The following is a 23,173-nucleotide window of genomic DNA, read 5'->3' as shown; positions in this document are numbered from 1 at the left end:
GCTGCTCCTTGGCTCAGGTACCTCCTTGCTCCACCAGAGATGGAGACCAGGAGACTTCACAGCCCTGGCTGGCAATGGGCAGAGTGAGGACGAGAGGCAGGGTGCTCTTTTGGGTGCTCCTGGGAGGAGAAAGCCAACATCCCCCCGAGATGCTGGTTCTCTGCAGGGATGGGAGCAGCAGGGCAGGGATGGGGGCACTCAGCAAGCAGAAGAGCAGCTACAGCAATTCCCCCCCAGCACTGCCTTGGGCTGCAGGACACTTACTGTCTCCGGCCAGGGATGTGACGAGGGCCAGGGCCAGGAGGGTCTTCAGGGCGGACATCCCGGCTGTGCGCGGCACAGGGCGCGTAGCGTCTGTTTTGTCTTAAGGTCTTAGAGCTAATCTGCTTGGGCGATCGGATCACCGGGCTGGGGATAACACACTTACTGCAGCCCCTGCCTAATGCCATCTTAGCTGGGGAGGACGGGACACAGATCCCAAGGGCATGGGCAGAGCATGGGATGGTGCCGGTGGAAGTGGTTGGACCTACCACGCTTGCCAGGCTGGGCTCTGCTTTGGGAACCGTCTCCATCTCCGATACAGTGCCTTTCATAGATCTTGACCATTCAGAATAACCCCTCTCCTGCCATTTGCAGCAGCCAAGCTGGGGAAAAACCCTCCAAAGATTCCAATCCACCAAAGGAGAAGCATAAGAGCACGTCTGGAGATGTTCTGGAGGCATCTGGAGAGCCCAGAGGAGCTGTCCCTGCCTCACCTGGGCTGCGCAGGGCAGTCTCCATCCCAGCAGAGGATTTACCCAAGGCCATGAAGGTTATCAGGGGGAGCGTGGGGATTAAGCAGAGTCCCTCTGCCTAACGTCTCACCACTGCCCTCAGCCCTTCCTCCTGGCCAAGCTGTACCACGGTGCAGCAAATCCTGCCAGGAGCATCATCACAGGAGCCGAGGGGATCTCAAAGTCATCTCAAGCCATATTTCAGAGTTTATCAACACAGATTTCAGGAGCAGATGATCACCATGTTTAAATGAAACCATCTGCATTGTAAACCACACTAAGAGCGAGGCAGAACGTGGCCCATCCTGGAACATAAACCCAACTTCTCCAACAACCCTCCTCCAACCTTACACGCACCAGGAAAGGTTTCAAGAGTGATAAACACAAGTTTTATTCAGGCAATGAAACATGGCAAAAAAAAAAATATATTAGTAATCATTAGAATAATCTCATTTGTGTGAGTATAACTCTTACAAATATTTACCTGACATATAAAAGGGAAATCATTGTACATATAAAATCGATGGCGATGGCAGTTACACACGTGGTGGGAAGCGATTGGGGTCAGTGCAGGGAAGCGCCTGCCTTGGGGGGAGCCATCTAAAGTCAGGGCAGTTCCTCATTGGCACTTCACTGGATACAGGGATCTGCAGGGATTTCAACTCTGCTGCAAGCAGAAGATGACAAACACCACCATGCTGTGACCCCAAACGTGGGTACCTGCAGTGTTCCCCTGTGCTGGAACAATGGGGTGGCATCTGAACGTGCCACGGGAGCTCCGGGGCTAAGCCAGCCCCATCCACAGCTCCACTGCTGGCTCCTGAGAGCGGCATCCAGGATGCGACAGTCCTGCCCGCTTGCAGCTACAAACACACGCCTCCTATTATATAGAACTATAACCATTATACATATACTTATATATATATATGTAACTATAACCATATTATAGTTAATAAATCATTCCTTAGGAATCTTCTTTGCCCAGACTGGAAGTGCATGCTGACAGGCGCAGGGATGCAGCAGCACTGGGGTGACAGAGGCAGCGAATGGGACCGGGAGAAGCTGGGAAGCAGATGGGGAGGATGCTGCTGCAAAGAGCAAAACCCAGCTCCCTAAGAAATTCCTGGTCTCAAGGGGTTCAATTCACCCGCATAGACCCCCAGGAGGTCCGAAGGCTCACACATCCAGGCAGGAATGCTGTTCTGGAGTGGGACACGTGAGGAGAGCAGTGCTGTAGTCTGCATATCCCAAACGCTGATGACTCAAAGGGAAAGGGAGTGATGCTCCAGTGAGCTGAAGCTGGCATTTTGGCTTCCCAAACAGGAATCATCTTTGCACATCACCTACCAAAGGCTTTCCTGCCAGCCCATGGGTGTGTGGGGAGGACAAAGAGGGGAGAAAAGAGCAGAAAAAAGGGCTTTCCTTTCTGTCAGCTGTGCAAAGGGGCAAATATTCAGCACAAAGCCATGGATGGTGTCAGCCATCGGCTTCCCCACCACAAGCTACCAGCCTGGTCACTGGGATAACTGGGAGCGCAGGGAACAGGCCTGGACTCTGCGTGCTAGGGCAGGCTGCTGGCATCTTAGTCTGCTTAAATGTATGATAAACTCTCTCTATACATCATAGAACTACTAAAATATAATCAAGTGTATGGCTCTGGTTTAAACGCTGCATGCTCACCACGGGGGATTAGAAAATAGAAGGAAAACAGCTCAATTCTCTTACAAAAAGGTAGCAGCAAAAAGGTTTGTGAAAGTCCTAGATAGGTTGGGTAGGAAACAGTCCAAAGAGCAAATACTTCCCTTATGTGATGCTTTACGACTCCCTGCTCAAGGCAATAGCAGAGAGTCCTCCTTCCATCACTGCAGCTATTGCCTGATCCCATCCGTCCGCCTTCTGCAGGGTGGGATGGTTCTGCACTGCCCCACAGCACCCCATGGAACCCCATATCTTGAGGAGCCCCCAGCTTCCCAGCACAGCCAAAGGCAACCTCAGCAGTTTGCATGCCCATGAACACGGACTCCGAGGCGGAGCGGGCACCCTGCCTGCATGGAAAAGCAGATCTTGGGCTGCATCCATAGATTTCAAAGTGTACTTCGCTGCTGCCTGGATCTGCCTGTGCCTGTCAAGGCTGGCTTTTGTTTGCTTCTCTTCCCATTCAGTGCTGCAAGGGCATTACTGACAGCAGCACAAGAGCCGGGCAGGGCTGCGCTCCTCCTTTCTGCACTGATGGGGAAAGAGAAGCCAGCAGAATCATGAAGCAATTTCCTCCTTCCTCCTGCAACATCCACCGTGGGAGCTAATGTGGCTGTGGCGTGGGGAGCCAAGGGCACGGGGCTTGGCTTTAGTGCTGTGAAGGGGACTGACACCCCTCAGGGCAGAGAAATGGACAAGCCCCAGCTCTGCAGAACCAGCATCTCCCCCGTTTCTCAAACACCTCCCGGTGCAGAAGCCTCCTGCTCTCCCCTTGGCCGGGCTCTCCTTTGAGAGGACTTAAGTTAATACAGGTTGTGTGTCCGTATCTGTGCTCCCAGGGGAAGGAGACGTGTAGCAGGACTGTGCCTGCCTGGAAGAAGTGAGCAGAGAGCCTCAGTGCTCGTAAATGCTAATAAAGTGCACGAATGCAGAGACATTGGGTTCCATTGGCACAGCCAGGGATGAGGATGCTCTGTGCTGCGTTCCACCCATGGACCAGAGACTGGGACCAGCGCCCTGGACACCAACACCTCTCCCAAAACCAATCGACCTACTGGGAGGCTGCGTTGGCCAAAGGTGGCCACAAACCTGTGTGGTTTGGGCTCCCCGAATCCCTTTGCTGCCTCTCCCCAGCCATGCACCCATGTGCCAGGTCCCCTCCCTAGTGCAAGGGCCAGTGGCTCCAACCTCGGCATCACCCACATCCCAGGGCAGGACCTCATGGGGCCAACCTGCGCAGTGGAGCAGGAGAGGACAGTAAGTGGCAAGAGCGTGTAGGGGCACAACTAGACCCAGACAAAGGGGACAGAGCCTGGGGTGTGTCACCTCCCAGCTAAGAGGTGGCATCAATGCAGAGGGACACGGACACGCAGCCTGACTGCAGGGATCCGGGACCCGGAGCCCTGGGATACAGGGAGCAGGCAGCAGGATGCTGTGCTCTGTGCCGGGGTCCTGGGGGTAAGGCAAAGTGCTGCACGTTACGAGGAAAGCGGCCAAGTGCAGAGTGCTGGGCGAGGGGTGGTGGGACTCAGTCCGTCTTCCCCAGCTTCGCGATCAGCTCGTCGCAGATCTTGGTCAGCTCCTCAATCTCCTGGTTCTGGAAGGAAAACAGATCATGAAGAGCTCCATGGTGGCACGGATGGGAGGTAACACCCATCTGGGTACAGCTGATGCTCCTGCCAAACCTCCTCTGTGCAGCATCCAGGGGCTGCGGGGACCCTGAGCTCACCCATCCTCATCCCAAACACATCCCGTGCTACCCGGCTGCAGCCCATGTGTGTGCTGGTGGCTCTACCCATGGTCCAAACCAGCCAAACTCAAGCCAGCCCTGAACCACCAGCCCCAGCACTGCCCGTAGCCATGCTTAAACCCATGCAGAGCTCAATCCCCTTCATGGAGAGGATGCAGTTGTACATTGCAACAACCAAAACCAATCCCAAAACACAAACCAAACAAGCAAATGAAAAAAATACCCCCAAAAAACCAAACCCACAAAACACTTTCTAGGCCCAAAACCCAAAGGACACCTCCAGCACCAAGAGGATGCTCAGGGCACCAAAGGGGAACCCAGTGTTACCTTCTGCTGCAGGGCTCTCTCCAGGGACTCGACCTTCATCTGCTCCTTGCGCAGCCCAGCGTGCAGCGCCGTGCTCTCTGCCTTGGCCTTAGCACGCACTTGGGCGATCTCCTCGTTGGCTCTATGGGGGGTTTGGACACAAGGGGACAGTGGTCACTGCTGGGTGCAGGCAGGAGCAGCATAGAGCCCGGCTCCTGCGTGCCTGAGTGCATCAAAGCTGGTTTTCCCATATGGAAAACCTGCATGAAATAAGGTTAATGCCGCTCCTCCAAGCTCCTCGGTGTGAAGCTCAACCAGCTCCTCACCCACTTCACTCACGGCTATTGCGTGTTGGTGCTCATCAGCTGAGCACACCATGGACATGAGCCCTCTTGAAGCATGGGAACTGGTTAAGTGGCTGTAAATAGACCGTAAACCTCAGTTTCTCCATTAGAAAACCTAAGCAGAGATTGGAGAATCCATTCAGGGATTTGTGCTGGCTTCACTCACAGCCATTTAAAGCCACTTGAGCCCAAGGTTGTAAAAGGCAGCTTTTCACATCAGGAAGCTCCAACCTCGGGAAAGCCACATGGAGATGCTGCCTACAAGGTCTCAGAGCACCCAGCAATGCCCTTACTTGTCTAACTTCTCTTCTGCATGGACTTTCAGGGCCTGGTACCGCTGCTCTTCCTGCTTGACCCGGGTTAGGTAATCTTGAGCACACTTCTTCAGAGCTTCTTCATTCTGGGAAAGGAAAAGTACAGGGGACAAAGTGAGGGCAATGCCATGGGACTTCTGTGTGCAGGGAGCAGGGAGAAAGAGGAAACTGAGGTAAAAACCTTCTTAAAGCCTTCCAGGACACCCTTCAGGTTCTCGTATCTCCTGAAGAGATCCGACAGGGACCTCTCCACCGAGTTCAGGTCTGCCAGAGCCTGGTCCTTTTCCATCGTGAGCTGCTGCAGGTTCTTCTGAGACGTCATGTTCGTCCTCTGCTCGTCCTCTGGGATGGAGAATAAGCAGCAAGGGACACAGGGACTGAGTGGGGACGGCTGTGGCAGCCACCTCGCTGCCCCACGCACCCAGCTGGGTGATGGCACCTTACCTATCATCTGGGCAATGGTCTTCTCATACTCAGCCACGATTTTCCTAGAAGGAAGGGAGGAAGATAACCCCAGTAAGAGGCAGACACACACCTACAGCAGTGCTGCCCCTTCCCCACACCACAAACACAGCCCAAGCAAGGTTACAGAGCCCCAGCGATGCCCATCACTGCTTCTCCACTGTGCTCAGACCAGCACAGAGAATGGGATTTTGATCCTGCAACTAAGAACCCAGCAGCTCAACACAGCACGAGCATAAAGGGCACATCTCCTAACACATCCCACCCCGATGATGCCCATCACCTCCCAGCAGGGACCCCCGAGCACAGCCCCTGCTGCACCACAGGGGAAGGGTCCTACCGCATCTCCAGCACTTCTTGGCGGCTCTCTTCATACTTCTTCTTCCACTCGCTTGCCTCGATCTCCTTTGTGATTATCTAGGTTGCAGCAGACACAGGAGCCTTGGGATGTGCTCTGAGTGGTTCCCTGTGCTGTGATGCTCAGGGGTGCACCCAGGCAGGATACGGTCCCCGTCCCCACGTTACCTCCTCTCGGATGAGCGTGAGCACGGCTGTCTTCTCACATTCACTGAGGCAGATGCTGTCCAAGGGACTGTCGCTCCTGCTCACACTGGTGATGGCTGTGGGGGACTTTTCCATGGAGCACAGCCCAGGATTGCCCTGCGGGGAGCAGCCATTCGGGATGCTGCAGGGGTTTCACCTCCCCTGTTTGGGATGTTCTCCCCCATGCACCAGCCTCTGTGCAGGTGCTGAACCTCCCAACCTGCACACACCGACAGCTCAGAGCCAGCACCAGGCAGAGCTCACATGGGGGCTTTATTGCACTCTATGCCCAGTCTCTTACTGGGAGCTGGGGTTGCACCATAGGACACCCAGGGAAGCATCATCCCAAAGGAGAGACCCAGGAAGGGCCCATTTCAGAAGCAGAGCTGTGCTCACGTCTGGCATCCCTTCACTTTCCCCATGGCTGGTTTAAATGGGAGCCACACGCTGGGATCTGCAGGGGACCAGGACCCCGTCTCCATCACCTCCATCAGATGGAGATGTGACTGCATCCAAACTGCTGCCAGCAGCACAGGGACATTTGCTGGGCCTTGTTGATCACCCCAAATGCACATGGAGGGAACAGGTATCACCTCCCTGCAGAGCACAGCTCCGGCTGAGCCAGCCCTTCCCAATGGACAGCCCCGCTCATCCCACCGTGCCCCAGCCTGGGAGATGCTCACACAGGGCTCCCCAGCACCCTCCTGTTCCCATTATAGGTGCTTCTATACAAGGGCTGAGGTGGTTGCACCCGCATTTCTCACTGCTCCCCAAACCACAGCCCAGCTCCTCCACACCAGTGCTGCACCCACAGGGACCAAACGGGTAGAGCCCAGCCCTATGAGGCTGAATCCTGCCTGGATGCTGCCCCATCCCTTTCCTCGGGGGCCCTGCAGCCTGAGCAGCCTCCAGAAGAACATTCCTTCAGAGCAGGGCTGACACCACCGCCTGTTCCTCCTTTTATCAGTCTAAATGACAGCCCAATGCAGGCATCTCCTTGGGAACCGGCTGCCAGGCCATAAATAGAGAAGAGCTTTGGAGGAGGCAGTGTGCTTCAGCTGTGTTTTGGAAACCAGAGCACTAAAGCACTTCTCTCCCTCCCCTCCTCCTTCACTGCAGCTCAGCCTCAAGCACATTTGGGTCCCAGCAGCCCAGCAATGGGGAGGCTTAACCCCGAGTGGTGTCAGCAGCAGCTTCCCACAGCATCTCCCAAGAGCCCCTTCTCATGGGAAGCCCACACATGGGAACCCCATCCCGCTCTGCGATGCCCCCGGCTCAGAGTCTGCCCAGCCCCAAACAACAGGTTCGCTTTGTCCTTGTGGGGCTTAGCATGGGTCAATCTGTCTCAGAGAAGCTAATTTTGCTGATGTTGCTAATCTCATTGTCATCTGCTTGCCACCCGAGCAGCTTTGCCATGGGGTGGCTGAGCTGGCACAGGGTTCTCTGCAGCCGAGGGTCTCGGGGTCACCCAACGGCTCCTTGGGGTGCATTGGGGGTGCCCCTGCCGGGGTGCCAGGGTCACGGGTGGCTGCAGAGCCAACGGTTTGGTTATTACCCCCCCACCTCTGTGCTTGGGGATCCCTGCACATGGACACCTCAATGTGAGCCGCAGCCCATGTCCTGCAGCTTGTCCCTTCCCTGTGATCTCCTCTGCCCTCTCCCTGTCCTGCAGCCACTCCACACACAGCGTTTGCTCCCTTGGCACAGCCCTGGCTCCTCACCAGCCCCAGCATCTCCCTCCTGCTGTGCCCATCCGGAGGGATCCATCCTCTGCCGGGCTGTGGGACATCACCACTGCCTTTACCAAGCCCCTGCATGGGCTTTGCGTGAGCTTTAGCTCCCGAACAAACCCATTTCAGAGAGGTTTGGGGGGCACTGCTGGGATGAGCAGCAACGTGTGCACAGTGGGGTCACCCTCTCGCAGCCCCCTGTAGGGAGCAAGGAGGGAGCAAGAGGCACTCACAGGGAAGATGTCCTTTTCCATCTGCTTGGAGATCTCCTTTTCAAAGCCTAAAGACAAGGAAACACAAGGTTTTAGCCCCCTGGAAACAAGACCCTGGCGCACACACAGATTTGCTGGGATGCAGAGGGGCATCGGCATCCACCGAGCATCCCTTCCCAAAACGCTTCTTTGCCCCAGGCTCTTGCCCTTGCAGGCTGGATGCATCCTGCACCCTGCCAGCCGCAAACCCCGGAGTGGAAACCAACACTTCCCTCTGGTGGCAGCTCAGCCCCATGGTGCCCAGAGCTGCCATCCCTGAGGAGCAGGATTGGAGCTGCATGGGAATGCTGCAGGATGCATCCCTGGGGAGAAGCCCAGCTGCTCGGGCCACTCCACATAGCACAAGCCTCAGCCCACACCAACTGGGCCCAAAGGAGCTGCCACATGGCCCCAGCTATTCTTAACAGCATCAGAGAGGAGATAAAACCCTCCTGTCTGCAACCTGCCCTCTCGCATAGCACGGGAGGTGATTTATGAACCTCAGCTGCACACAGGAGTGGCCATTCACGTGTTAACCAGGCAGACAAGAGTGTTAAGGGAAGAAGAAAACATATTGCTGGTGATTTCCTGCTCTTTCCCTGTGTTCATCCCCGTGTCAGTGGGTGCATGCTGCAGTTCACAGCACCAACAAGTGCACCCTGAGCAGAGCAGCAGTAAATAAACCTCCCAGCATCTCCTATCAACTTTCTTCTCCCATGAGAGCCAAAGGACTGGTTTCTCCTCCCCAGAGCCTGCAGGCTGCGCAGCGTCCAGGAGCAATGATGAATGGGCACAGGGCAGAGCTACGGACCCCCCCTGCAGTGATTCCTCCTGCTTGCACCTTTAACTTTGCTATTGATTAAATGTCCTGTTGCCTGGCTTCTAATTATGCTTTAATTGGTTGGTCAGCGGGGTTAATTCCAGAGGAGACTGGCAGCAAAGTACCACCAGGAGCATTAGCAGAGGTCTGCAGTGACACTGAGATCTCCATCAACCCTTGTGCTGGGACACTGAGTGCTGGGAGCTCTGCTTTGAGCAGGGCACCCTGCAACCACCACACCGAGCCACATCCCACCACAGCACCATGGGGAGATGCTCTGTCCTGACAGCACCCAAATAAGCACAGCCCATGCCATGGGTTTTCCATGATGGAAATGGTTCCGTAAGCATCCAGAGGTTTCATTATAACCTGCCTTTAGCTCTGGCAGCGTGAATAAACTGTGATAAAGCTGCCTCGATGGCACCAATTCATTGCCAGAGGCTGCAGAGATCCATGCACAGCACATCCCAGAGGCCATGGGGATGCTCCTTACCTGGCTCCGTGCTGTGCTTCCCAGCCGGCACAGGGACATTGGAGCACTCAAAGTACTCCAGGTCATCTTCAGGCTCAGCTTTCTTCTCCAGCCCGGCCGGTTTCTGCGCAGTGGTGGAGGCCAGCTTCTCCTCATCAGTGGCACGTCCATCCCGATTTGCAATATCTGGGATTTCAGAGATCAACGCTCCTTCACCCTGCAGGATCAAGGCACGCGGTTAAGCGGGACTGAGCTAATCCATGGGGATCAGGCAGCCAGGTTGCATGGAAAGCATAGGAAGCTTAGCATCCACCACCAAGCTGCTCCCCACCAGCTCCTCAGTGGGTTTTGGCAGAAGGAAACACATGGGGCTGGGGACAGAAGTGATTAACACACAAAATCCATTAACCCAACTGCAGAGCTTTGCTGGAGACAGGGCTGATATTGCACGCACGTGGTCCTGAATGAACCAAGAGACCTTTCCTGGCCAGGAAAGCCCCAGAGACTGGGGTGAGCACCAAGCAGAGCCCTCCTCCCGCCCTTCCCATGGGGAAGATGCTCTCCCTATGGCTGGGAGCTGCTGCTTTCGGAGACACCCCATCCTGACACCCACCTCTCCCCATGCCACCAGCCGAGCATCCCTGATGGGATCCCACCTACCTGAGCGCCAACATCCAGGACCAGGGGCTGTGTCTCGTATGGCTTCACCTTGCAGCCGCTCCTGCGGGGAGAGAAGCAGCAGCTCAGGCACGGGCAGGAGCCACGAGCAAGAGCCGAGCAGGGGGAAGCAGCCCCAGCAGCAGCGTTGCACCCGCCAGCACCCCACTCACCAGTGAAACACGGAGGCAGAGCAAGCTCTGGGGCGGAGAGAGGAGCAAGTGAACAAAACACACGACTACAGAGCAACGGGGTTTGTCTCTGAGATGTTTATTCCTGTTGAAGGTAAGGAGCAGAGAAAGGTGCCGACAGCGCGAGAGGCCATTGCCACAGAACGATTCCCCTCGCTGCACCCTCATCCGACGGGATGCATCCCAAAGTGCACACTGATCTCCTGCGGGATGGAAGCTTTTCCAGGCTGTCTCATGCCCATTCCCTGCAGCTGGAGGTTAGCCTGGGACATCTCCATGTGTCTCCCATGTAAGTCAGACCTGCACAGCCAGGCTGCTGGTTCGAGCTCTGCCTTGCTTGCAGGGCAACCCACTGCGCCTCGAATGCTCCCTCCGCCAGATGCAAAGGGAGAAGAGCCTTGCAAATAGGAGAAGGTTGAGCTCAGGTTGATCTTGGAGGTGGTCCCATGGCTGGATGCGCTCCAGTGAGGAAGCTCCCCCTGGCACTTCATCCCACGTTCCTCAAGGTGTGCCATTCCCGAGTCCATCAGTGCAGGAGTGCAGCACAGCCACATCCCGACACACCGGGCATCAGCATCCTGAATCAGCTGCAAGCAGCACAGGGATGGTCCCAGCACAAGCTTTCCTCATCTCACTGCTCTCTCGCTCCGTATCCAGCCATCTCCCATATCCAAACCCCCAGAAGACAGACACTGGCCAAGCTGGATACAGCTCGTGTGACATCCCACTGCGGGTACCTGCGGAGGGATCTCTGCCACAGAGACACGGGCAGAGGCTCGAGCAGGATTGCATTGAGCCATTCCTTGGTTTAAAGCATCTCCCCCACCCACTTCACTCTCCAGCCTCCCCATCCCATCACACACGTGCGCCAAATGATCTCCCCCCTACACCGAGATAACTGGAATTCAAGGGGACGGGGACATGGGGAGCAGACAGCCGAGGCTGATGCCCTGCAATGCCTGAAGCACAGGCAGCCCCATCGTGCTGCAGGGCCCATGGTGACACAGACACCCGCTGTTGGCCATCGTGCTGTGGAAAGGCAGATCGGTTCTTGGCCAAGACACAGATGTCAGCGCTTGAGCCCGGCTCTAATGCTGGTCGTGCATATGGCAGCAGCACTGAGCACACAAGAAGGGCATTGGGATGATGACATAAGATTGGGAGCTGAGCCCAGCACTGTCTCTTGCACCAGAGCAGAGCCCATGGGAGGGGGGGACTGACAGCACCGAGCATCACCCATGGGGGTGAGCCTGGTCCCTGCTGTGTGCCATCCTATGGGATGGGAGCAGCAAGCCTTGGGCACTGGATATTTCACTGGTGTCCCATTGTGACTGCTCATGCCAGGGGTACAGCACAGCCCCGTGAAGCAGCATGGGCCACAGGGCATTGATTGAAGCTGCTGTACTCGAGCCGAGCTTTCCAACCCATGCAGGACCCTGCATACCAGCTCTATCCCAGCTTTGGGCACAGCAGGGATGCTCTGGGTAAGAGCCATGAGCAAATCGGCCCTGGCAGGCATCACAGAGCTCAAGAGAGCCCTGTTTGGAGCTGGATGTGAGGGCAAAGCTCCTCTGGGACCACTTCAATGACCCAAAGCCAGAGGAAACAGGCACTGACTCCATCACCTCCCGGATGATGCTTCCCCCTACCCCTCTATAGCAGGGTGGCTTTGGGAGGGAATAGAAGATGCCCTCATCTTCAGGACTACAATCTACCCATCCAGACTGCACACAGAGCTGCTCCCCTCCGTTAGCCAACGCACTGGGTTTGAGTGCTTGAGCACTATAAAGGCATTGTGGGCTGCATGCTGCGGGAGCAAGCGCACGCCTCCAGCACAGCATCCTCATCTCACCGGGCTGAGCCGCCCCGAGAGCTGCAGGACATGGACCAGAGAGCACAGAGCATGAGACAAAGGGCACGAGGAGCCTGCATGCCGTGGAGACGAGTGGGGCCAGCACCCGCCCAGAGAGAGAGGACAAAAACCAGCCAAGGAAAAGACGAAAGCAATAGAGAAGAGAGTACTTACAACAGAAAACAGAGAAATTTCACTTGTTCAGTGGTCCTGATGCACCAAAGCATGGACAGGGAGAGAGACAGACAGATGGAGAGAAGAAGAGCATGTGAAAAGGCCTGGATATTAACTCTTATCGGGAGAAGCACGGCGCCTTGCCCAGCTCTGCCTTTTGGGGAGGAACACACAGATAAAGGATGCTCCGATTTGGCATCTGCTATTCACAGATGTGAGATTTATGGTGACATTCCACCACAAATCCTGCTGCTGGGGAGGCGAGCAGGAGAGGGACCCTGAAGACTTATAGAATCACAGAATGGTTTGGGTTGGAAAGGAGCTTAAGATCATCCAGTTCCAACCCCCTGCCATGGGCAGGGACACCTCACACTAGACCATGTCACCCAAAGCTCTGTCCAACCTCACCTTGAACACTGCCAGGGATGGAGCATTCACTGCTTTGGGCACCCTGTGCCAGCGCCTCAGCACCCTCACAGGGAAGAACTTCTTCCTTATCTCCAACCTGAACTTGCCCTGTTTCAGTTTGAACCCATCACCCCTTGTCCTATCGCTCCAGTCCCTGATGAAGAGTCCCTCTCCAGCATCCTTGTAGCCCCCTTCAGACCCTGGAAGCTGCTCTGAGGTCTCCACGCAGCTTCTCTTCTCCAGGCTGAGCAGCCCCAACTCGGTCACACACAGGAATGCTGGCTCCTAAGGACCCACATCACCTCCCTACAAAGTGTTTCTAGGAGAAAAACACCCAACACACCCTTATTTTTGCCTTCTGGGTTTTGTCTGTGCTCTCTGTATAACCCCGCTCCAGTTTTCCCACCGGAGAATCCATCAGCAGGGCAATGGTGAGCTTTGGTTTTGCTGCCAAATCCGTGCTCCCAAAATTTACCCTTTTGAGCTTATTTCCTGCTTTTACTTTCAACTGGTTCCAATCCCCCGTGTGAAGAAACCCCAAGTTATAGTGGAAGGACCCAAAATTGCCTGGGTGGGTAGAGCCAAACCTGGCTCAGCAGCTCCCATCCTAAACATCTTGGACAAGACTTGGACAACGTTTGTGATACAACAGGTGAAATAGCAAGAAAATAGGAAGGTTTGGCCATGAAACCTGCTCCCAGAGGAGCATTCCCAGGAGGAACTGCCTGCATTCCCAAGAGGCACCATGAAATGTCACCATCTACACGGGGGTTTTAAATAGCATGGTTCAGGAACTAAAAATGCACTTAAATAGCTCAGCAAGGCACAAACAGCTCCCTCCTGCCTGTGCGGACATGATGGAAGCAACAGATCTGCCTGTTCAAGCACTATTCCCTTCCCCTGCTTTGAAAGAGCTCACTCCATGTCCCAGCAGCATCTGACCCACCAGACAGGCACCCACAAACCCTCATGTGTGCTTGGTAAACCCTCTGCTCTGACCACACCAGCTCCACGAGCTGGAGCCCCGAGGGTTTTCCAAAGGGATGATCCTGCAAAGCGGGTCCTGATCCAGCCCTCCCCATTCTGTGTGGGACCCCAGCACCACTCCAGGACCCCCGTCCCTCTCCTCCCATCCGCTCCTGATGCTCCAGGATGCCAACGGGGATAAAGGAGCTGCCTCTCCACTGGGACAAGGGGTGGATAAAACCAGGGCAGCAGAACCCGAGGTGCACATCGGTGTTTCATGCTCATTTAGAAGGCACAGGAGCATCATCATCATCATCACCACCACCACTGCTCTGCCCACAAGGGAACGGAGGGGCCGCTGCTGCCAGCTCCATCACTCACGTTATCAGGCGGGACTTGGGCTTCTTTGGGGAGCCGCTGCCTCTGCCGAGATCATCCTGCACCTCCAGCGCCTGAGACTCCAGGATCTCATTGAGGCTGTTGTCAGCAGTGGGGCAGGAGTCGGTGGTGGAGCTGCCGAGGGTCTTGGTGGGCTTAAACGGATCCATTGCCTCGAAGTTATTGGGGTCAAACTGGTAGGACCCTTTGGGGACAGCCGGCAAGTTCTGCAGCGCTGAGCTGCCACCCAAGGGGCTTATCCGGGGTGCAGGACCCAGCCGGGGGGATCCAGGGGGAGGCAGATCTATGGGGCCCCTCTCTGCATCCTCAGCTGGTTTCCTGGGGGGGTCCCGGTGTCTCTTCGGTGTCACTTTGCTGGCCGGGATCCTGCTGCCCCTCCTGGGTGTTGCTCTCCTGGTCTCCGGGCTCTCTCCTCCCTCCATCAAATCAACCTCGGGTTTTGGGATCTGCTCTTTGTGCTCCAGGTCCCCCTGCTGCTCCCCAGTGCTGTCACCAGGATCGGGGGGACAGCATGGGGCTGCTGGGGGGGAGCTCTGCAGCCGGCAGCCCCCTGCCACAGCGGGGTTTACACTCCCATCGTACTGCTCCGGGGTCTCCTCTGTGGTTCCTTCTGTTATCCCTTTCCCATCCCAGGCCAGAGCATCACCCTTTGGCTCCACCATCCCCATGCTGGCATCCGCTGCATCCTCTCCCAACATGACCCGCTCCTGGTCGGCCCCGTTGCCCGGTGCTCCTTGGGGCTGGGTGTGATCCCGCAGTTGCATCAGGGATGAGTCTTCAGGGTCATTTTCCCCTTTCGCATCCAAACTGGCTTTAGGGGCTCCGATCTCTGGTTGAGCCTCATCTTTGGGGTGCTTCCCTAGCGAGCTGTCCCCACAGGCTTCCCCTACCAGCAGGTCACCATGGCCACTTGGTTCTGCAAAGATAAAAAGAGGCAGTTAAACCCCTGCCGGCTGCACACCCCATTTCAGAGGGGTTTCTCTCCCCTCCTTACATGCTCCAGGGTCATATTTTTGGGGGGATTCCTGACCTGCGCAACCCCGGCATCAAGCAGTTGCTGTAAGATTTGAAGCCCTGGAGACTGTGGTGAAAATATACCCTGTAAATGGGGGGTCCCCTATAAACAAGGGGGTCCCCTGTAAACCAAGAGCTCAGACACAGCACCCGCATGAGGTCAATGCTCTCACCCACAGCCTGTTGCTGCGGTGCATCAAGGCGAGGAGGCAGGCTCAGCACGGCTGTCAGAGTTCCTTAATCACAAATCCTGATCCATGACTTAATCACTGTTACTCCAATCCCTTCCCCTAAATCCTTTTACTGTTTAATCGGTTCTTTGCTGTCAAGGGATGGGGAAGCTCCTTATCTATGGAAGCATCCTGAAAGCTACACCCACCAAGCACCTACAGCCAGGACCTCAGCACCGCTGTCACCTCCTCTCCTGCATCTTAACCAAGGGCGATTGCTCAGGCTCCTGGGATAAGGGATGCTGTGATGCTCAGCACCATCAGGGAGTGCATGGGACCCACAGCTCTTACTGGCACCTTTCTGAGGAGCCAAAGCCCAAGGGGAGAACAAAACCTGGCTGGGAACAACAACAGGGCTTGTGCTGGGGAAACCAGTCCCACTCCACTGCTGCAACCCTGCCCTGGCACACAGTGACAGCCATGCAGAGTCACATCGATCGTGCCCTTGTTTCGCAGGAGGTTTGGTTGAAGGATGCTCACAACAAGCTCCCACAGCCCCCAAAATGTCCCTGTTCCTACCATGGGGTGTTCACAACCAGCTCACGTTCACTGGGGACTGAGGCTGGCAGAAGAAAGAAAGTAAATCAGGCAAATATCTGGTCCTGGGGCTAACCCAGGACATGGAGCCAACAACCCTGACTCAGCTGACGGCTTGTGGCTGGCATAATTGATCTCCAGGATGCTAAAAGCCATGCAAATGAATCATGAGGGGCTGTGTGACTGCAGAAAACCCTCTCTCCGACTACAGAAAAGCTCCCTCCGACTGCAAAAAGGCTCCCTCCAAACAGACATTGCTTTGCTGCCCCAGAAAACGCATCAGTAAACACAACCCAATGGATATGTACTTGGAGTGCAGCCAGAAAACAGTCCGAGGCAGCGCCTGCCAGGCCTTCCCATTGTCGGGAACCAGGAGAACCTCCTTAAACAGATCCCAACTTTATGCTGTGTTGCTGGGATGGTTTAAACCTCGCTGAGACAGCCCTGAGTAGAAGAGCAGACTTCAAAGTGAGGGCAAAAGGCACCTTTTAAATGCATTTTACATTCCCACCGGAAGGTTCTGCAGCTGCTGTTCTCACAGACATAAGCCCATCCTGGTTTCTAACCCAAGCAGTGAGTAATTGCTTCTGGAATAACAAGCAGCCGGCACGCAAACCACCTCTCCTTGCTCGGATGGCTGCAGGGCAGGGAGAGCAGGAGGGCTGGTGCGCTCAGAACAACCATTCCTTCACCAAAATGGGAACCACCACGTCTCCCAGTGGAGCAATCCACTCGTGTTCTGCGCCCAGGACAGCTCAGCTCCTCCGCTCCCTCCTACCTGTGGTCCAGAGCTGAGAAACTGGGATGTACTGGGACACAGAGGGTGTGGGTGAAGGAGAGGAACAATCCTGCTGCAGTAGGACTGTCCCTCCTGCAAGCTCGGTGGGTTTTCTCCCCTTTTCTAGAAAGGACCTGAGCATGAGACATGTATTAATCCCTTTGTGTGAGCTTTCTGATGAGAGCAGGACAAACCCTCCTGCAAAGCAACCCCAGAGGTGATGGGGCTTCCAGTATCTGAAGGGGGCTACAAGGATGCTGCAGAGGGACTCATCAGGGACTGTAGCAATAGGACAAGGTGTGATGGGTTCAAACTGAAACAGGGGAAGTTCAGGTTAGATATAAGGAAGTTCTTCCCTGTGAGGGTGCTGAGGTGCTGGCACAGGGTGCCCAGAGAAGCTGTGGCTGCCCCATCCCTGACAGTGTTCAAGGCTGGGTTGGATGGGGCTTGGGCAAGATGGTCTAGTGTGAGGCATCCCTGCCCATGGCAGGGGGTTGGAACTGGATGATCTTAAGGTCCTTTCCAACCCTAACTATTCCTTCATTCTATGATGCCCCAGACAAACCTATTCCACACGCATCCTCCTGCCCAGCAAGGGCTTGGGGAGGGGTGACATTTTAATCCCAGCATGAAAACAGACACAGCAGCAAGGCTCAGTGCTGCATCCATCCCAAACGCAGATCCAACAAAAGGCGCTCTGGATCCTTGTAAACAGCAGTTGTACCGGCTGTGCATGGAGTGTAAATGGGCTCCTGGTCCTCGCAGTGTGTGTGGAGAGGATATTACACAGTGAAAACGGGGATTTATCCTCTCCAAGCAGAAATGCACACACAGGACAGTCTGGCACCGCTGTAATAGGCACTTTGTGCCTGTGCATTTTAATCATTAGGCTTGTCCTCCTTAGGCTGAAATGAAACACAAGCACGGACTAACCCAGCAGCTTTCCTCACATGAATCAGAGAAACTTGGCGGCAGCAGCGCTCAAAGGCTCCGTGCCCTTTTCATCCCACATACAGCAACCAAGCGAAGCAGCAACGCTCCCTGCACAGCCCTGAATGCCAAAGGCAGCGAGAACAACCCCTCCACTATCCACAGCCTCCTGCTCCGTGTCACGCGTCCCTCCCTGCCCCGCTCGCAGGCTGAGCACAGGATATGTGGCCGGTGCTTTCAGCCTGGGCTGACGTAGCCAACGGCTCCGTTCCCCTCTTGGCTTTCCGCTTTGTTTCGCGGCCGTTGGTCTATTTTTAAACCTATTCTGTTAGAATTAGCATCCCGGCAGAGCGATGCTGCCGCTTAACGTGCCGGAAAGCACGTGCCCTGCATCAGGGTAACGGCAGGAACAGCCCATGAGCCCGCTCCCAGCACCGATGGTTCCATATTTGCTGCTTCTGCTCATTTCCTTGCACAGAATATACCTGGCTCTGGTAAATGGCTGAAGAGAACCTCAGCAAGAACAGCACAGAATTACAGCCTCCACCGACTGATTCTGAAGGGGCACAAAGCCCAACCACAGCCTCCTCCTGGGGTGATGGGACAGGCTGTGTTTTTGCCCTTCAGAACACGGTTTAATGCAGCCAGGTCTCCCCTCAGCCTCATGCAGAGCAGCCAGCCCCTGTGTCACAGCTTCTGTCTCGCACATTTCCCATCCCTACCTATTCCCAAGCAAGGCTGAGGCTGCAGTGCCTGCTCCCCGGCCTTGCTGAGCAAGGAGATACTGCATCTACCCATGTGCCTGCTGCAGGTCCGGGCTCATCCTGCAGCACTAGCAGCAATGATTCCCTGTCGGCTTCAGGAGACTGGTGCATTCCTGACATGCAGCCATTTCACAGGATCACCTCCCCATCGCCACCGCTCCCGAGCTGCAGCCAGACGAAGGGCACACGCTGCTGCAGAGCAGCATTGCCAAGGTGAGGGCTGAGCCGATGGATTACCCGCAGTTTAGCACCCCAGGGTGCCACAGACTCACAACCATGCCTGAATAATCCTTTCCCTCCATTTCAGACACTGAGGAGATGCAGGGAAGGGATGGAGCTGGGTGCTGGGCGCTGTGGCCCTGCTGTTTCCAACACCCTGCTCTCCACCAGCCTCCACAGATAAACAGCTTGTGCCAGAGATCATCCCCTAACACTGTGACCTTTGTGTGCCGGCTCCCCCTCTCTGTGCCGGGCCAGCATCGGGGAACTGCTCATCCCAGGACACAGGGACACAGGCACATGCTGGAGTCTGAGCAATGTGCTTCCCTAAGGCAGGAATGATCCTCAGACCTGCTAGGAAAGCCTTTATCTCTCTTCTTCCCCTCCCTAGGCATTATCCCTCAAAGTAAAAATGCCTCTATCATCCCTACTTAAAAGGACGATTCCAAGAGCTGTGACTATCGGAAGCGTGAACCAAGCTCTGCCTCTGTCAAGGAAAACAAATGTGTGTTTTCCACAGGCACCCAGATCCATCCCAACAGCAGAACAACACTGCAGGAGATGGCAGGCCACAGCACCCTGTAACTGCCAAGGCCACCCAGCACCTGGGCTCCCGCACGGGGAGGACCTTGGGTCCCATTTGAGCTCACACAGGCATAAACACCAACCTCCACACAGACCCTGACTGCAATTCCCCCTGGAGAGAAGATGTGATGGTGGGAGGGAGCTGGTCCCCAAAAGGCCAAGGATTAACAGGGGGCCACAGTGGTACGAGACACAAGGGCAAACCAGCAACAGCACCAAAGAACCCTGTGCCTCCAGCAGCAAAAATCACCGTTTCCTCACAAACAGGGTTCAGCAGCATCTTTAACAACAGCAAAGACGGACGCTAACTTCAGGGAAAAGAGACCCGTGCAGTGAACCCTCCATCACCAACCAGGCTGAGGAGGGACACAAACCCAGCACCAAGAGCAAGCCCACATGGGGAACCACACAGACATGAGCCAAGGGGGCCACGTTGGCTCCTCTGAGCCTGCAGGGTCACCCCTTCCCTCCAAAGTGAGTCAATGAAAGCAGCGCTTGGCTCAAGTGAGAGAATAGCCCTTTGCTGAGCGTTTGCCGTGGCATTTGAACCATGCAGGCCATTAACCACAAAAAACGTGGCAGGCATTATTCAGCACAAGCCACTTCTCCTGCTTGCCCCCCCCCCCAGCTCTCCTCATCCGGAGCCCAAAAGCAGAAGGTGGCTCTTTACCTCGGGTCCCGGCCTCAGGCTCCAGTGACGGCTCCTTTATCAGCGAGCAGGTCGGCGTTTCTGCTTCAGGGGTCTCAAAACTATCTTTGGAGTCCGAGCTGCCGAGGAGGGGGGGAAAAGAGGGAGGAATTACCGCTTGCAAGGCTTAGCTCCGCAATCCTCCTCGCTGCCCACGCCGCCGGGCGGGCCAGCTCCCGGCCGGCCGCGGGCATCCTGCGGCAGCCGCTCCGTCCTGTCCAGCGGCACACGCTGGCAAACGGAAAAGGGAGAGCAGGTGAAACGACATCGTGAGTGTTCCCCCCCCCGTCCGTGTGTGCCCCCAACCCTCCTCTCGGCAGAGCCTCCACGGGTCCTTCCATCAGGCCTTTCCCTGGGCATCCATCGCGGGCCACAAGGATACGGCAGCACACTCGGCATCTCCCCTCCCTGGAGGAGCGATCCTCGGTGATAACACCTTGTGCCCCCCAGCATCTCCCCGCGACAGCAGCGACCAGCTCCGCTCCGGTGCCCCCCCCCCACTCCCCGATCCTTCCCGGCCCCCCCAGAACCCCCCGAAGCGCTGTGCGGGCCGGACCCCCGCCTCGGGCAGCAGAGCTGGTGCCAGGCAGCGAGCGGGCAGCGAGCAGGCAGGGAGCGGGTAGAGAGTGAGCAGCGGCGGCGAGGGATGGGGGGTGAACGGGCACGGGCGCGGCCGGACGCGGTCGCAGCCCCGCACACCACGCGTGGACGCGGGTCACTTGCCTGAAGCCGAGGGCCGGGTCCTCCTCCTCCGCCGCCTCCCCGGCCCCGCCGCCGTCCTCCCCGTCGGGGCTGCCCCCGCCCCGCACCGCCGACCAGGTCCAGCGGGCCCACTGCACCGGCGAGAGGATCTGCCAGGCGCTGAACGCCATCGGCCCGCTCCGAGCACCCGCTCCCAGCCCCGCTCCGCTCCCCGCCGGGCTCGCTGCGGCCGCGCCGCCCCCAGCGCCAAGGGCCTCCCCCGGGCTGCGGGGAGGGAGAACGAGAGACCGCCCCGCCGCCCCCCGGCACCGCCCGGCGGGAGGGACCGGCCGAGGAGCCCCCCCCACCCCAGCACCGGCACCGGCCGCGCCCGGCGCGGGGGATGCGGGGCGGGATGCGGGGAATGATGCGGGCGCCCCCGAGCCCCCACCCCGCGGGTGGGTGGCGATGAGCCGCTGCTGCCGCTGCTCCTCCTTCCTTCCCTCCCGACGCAAACGCCCAAATTCACCTATTTCTGCCCAAAACAGGGGCACCTCCTGCCCATCACCAGCCCCAAACACACTCCCCCCACCCAGCGGTGAAGGAACCCCCCTCACCAAGACGGCAGGGGGCTGTGAAACCGGATCGGCCCCAATTTATCCCACATTTATGGGGCTGCACCTGTGCTCTAGCACAGATTCCTTCCATTCGGGATGTGCCAGCGGCCCCCCGAGGGGGCAGAGCCAGGCGCAGCGGATCCCTCCCCAGGATTCAGCTACAGAGGGATAGGGAAACACCTGCCCCTTCCATTTTCCAAGGAAATACCGGCCTCGGCAGCCCTGGCTGATGCTACATCCTGGTTGATGCAGGTTTCTTTATTTATTTAACTATTGTTGTTTAAAAATAACAGGCGGCAGCAGTTCCCTGCAGGAACAAACACCCCCGAGGGCCTCCCGTGGGAATCTTCCCTTTAAGGAGGGCTCCCACATTCATTATCTCCCACAGAGAGGAGCAGAACGTTACTGATGCCGCTCAGCATCCAAAGGAATGTCCAGGGCTTTGGCAGCAGATGTGCAGCTCCCCGCAGCCCTGCCTGCCTCATCCTGCTCCCCGGGGCAGGTCCCAGGGGTAACCTGCTGCCAAACCAGCCTGGCCCGTTGTGAAGAGGCAGGGTTGGCCCTCGATAACCACCCCAAGTTCTCCCATGGCAGGCTCAGACCACTTCCTGGTGAATCATCCACCAGCTCCCAGCACAGGAATGCATTCGCACGGGCAGAGAGGCCTCCGGGTCAGACCGGACCCGTCCAGCGGGTCTGGCCACCTCTAACACCAGCCTCCAGCAGATGCTTCAAAGGGCTCATTCCTCATCTCAAATAACCTCCCTACAGGGATCCTTTCCTGCAAGCTTCCATCTGTTGGTGTCCTTATTAAATACATGTGTCATTGCTGCATGCTTTTACTGTCCTTCTTCTGTCAAAGAAAATCTCTTGTCCCCTTACACAACACTTCCAAAGCAAAGGTGCTGCCAGACCCCACCACAGGCCCAGCTCAGGAGTCCACATCCCCAGTGACCCCTTGGCTGCAGCCCAGGAGCTCTGTGAACCTCCCTGCTGAGGATGCTGAGCAAGAGGGGACAAAGTGACACTTCCCGAAGCTCACCTGAAACCCCAGAGGCTGAAGCAAAAGCAGAACCTCAACATCCTGTCGCCTACATCTGCTGTGAGCAGAAATGAGCAGCGGCTTCCTGCCATCTGCAGAGCTGGTTTCTGCAGATGAATTTTACATAAGGACATCTCCAGAGTGAGCAGCTCTACAGCTCCGCTTGCTGCAGCATCAGCTCCCGCTCCCCATTCCCACCAGGAATGGGAACCCAAATCCCTCCTGACCACAAAGACTGGCTGGAGCAACAGCTGCTGCCTGCAGGAATAGGATTGAGCAGCAGCAGGAGTGGGATCAGCAGGATTGAACCACGCAGCACCAGCAGCAGAGCTCCTGCCCTGCAGGGCCCTGGGGTGGGAAGATAGAGGAGGAATGCAAAGGCAGATCCTGCTTCCACTTGATGAGCAATTAAGAAAATGCCTAGAGTGTCATTTTCCAGCTTGGCACCCGACCCAGCTTGGCAGCAGCACCGGCTGCACATCAAACACCGAGCAGATAACCTCTCTGCATCAGTCGCACCGGTGGCTCTGGCTGCCAAGTGCTGCTCAGCACAGTCAGCAGGCACAGAGAGGACCCTGAGCTGCTCACAAGGAGACCTGCAGCAGTTCCCATCCGCAGGGTGAGCTGCAGCCTGTCCCTTGTGGTCACGTCCTGCCCCAGCCCAGGGCTTCACTGTGCTCAGGGGTAGGCAGTGATGTACAGCCTAAATATCAGTGTACAGCCCAAGTTACCAATGTACAGCCTAAATATCAATGTACAACCTAAATTACCAATCTACAGCCCAAATATCAATGTATAGCCCGTTACCAATGTACAGCCTAAATATCAATGTACAACCTAAATTACCTATGTACAGCCCAAATACCAATGTATAGCCCAAGTTACCAATGTACAGCCTAAATATCAAGGTACAGCCCAAGTTACCAATATACAGCCTAAATATCAATGTAAAGCCCAAGTTACCAATGTACAGCCTAAATA

The 23,173-nt window shown here is 56.4% G+C and overlaps 1 protein-coding gene across 1 annotated transcript; it reads right to left on the bottom strand.

Moving 5' to 3' along the window:
- Positions 1–1,139: 1,139 nt before the first annotated feature.
- On the bottom strand, positions 1,140–21,233 carry TACC1 (transforming acidic coiled-coil containing protein 1). The gene is made up of 13 exons (XM_030509948.2): positions 20,576–21,233; positions 19,835–19,932; positions 14,090–15,023; positions 10,121–10,181; positions 9,482–9,677; positions 8,151–8,197; positions 6,170–6,304; positions 5,985–6,061; positions 5,627–5,670; positions 5,364–5,524; positions 5,162–5,268; positions 4,546–4,666; positions 1,140–4,065 (listed from the first exon to the last, which is right to left on the bottom strand). Exons 1-13 carry the CDS (start codon positions 20,722–20,724, stop codon positions 3,997–3,999), a joined length of 2,199 nt encoding a protein of 732 aa, XP_030365808.1. The 5' UTR covers positions 20,725–21,233; the 3' UTR covers positions 1,140–3,996.
- Between the last annotated feature and the right edge of the window lie 1,940 nt (positions 21,234–23,173).

The sequence above is a fragment of the Strigops habroptila genome, chromosome 21 (assembly GCF_004027225.2).
Source record: "Strigops habroptila isolate Jane chromosome 21, bStrHab1.2.pri, whole genome shotgun sequence".
NCBI classification, from domain to species: Eukaryota; Metazoa; Chordata; class Aves; order Psittaciformes; family Psittacidae; genus Strigops; species Strigops habroptila.
This window is presented reverse-complemented; position numbering and strand designations above follow the sequence as displayed.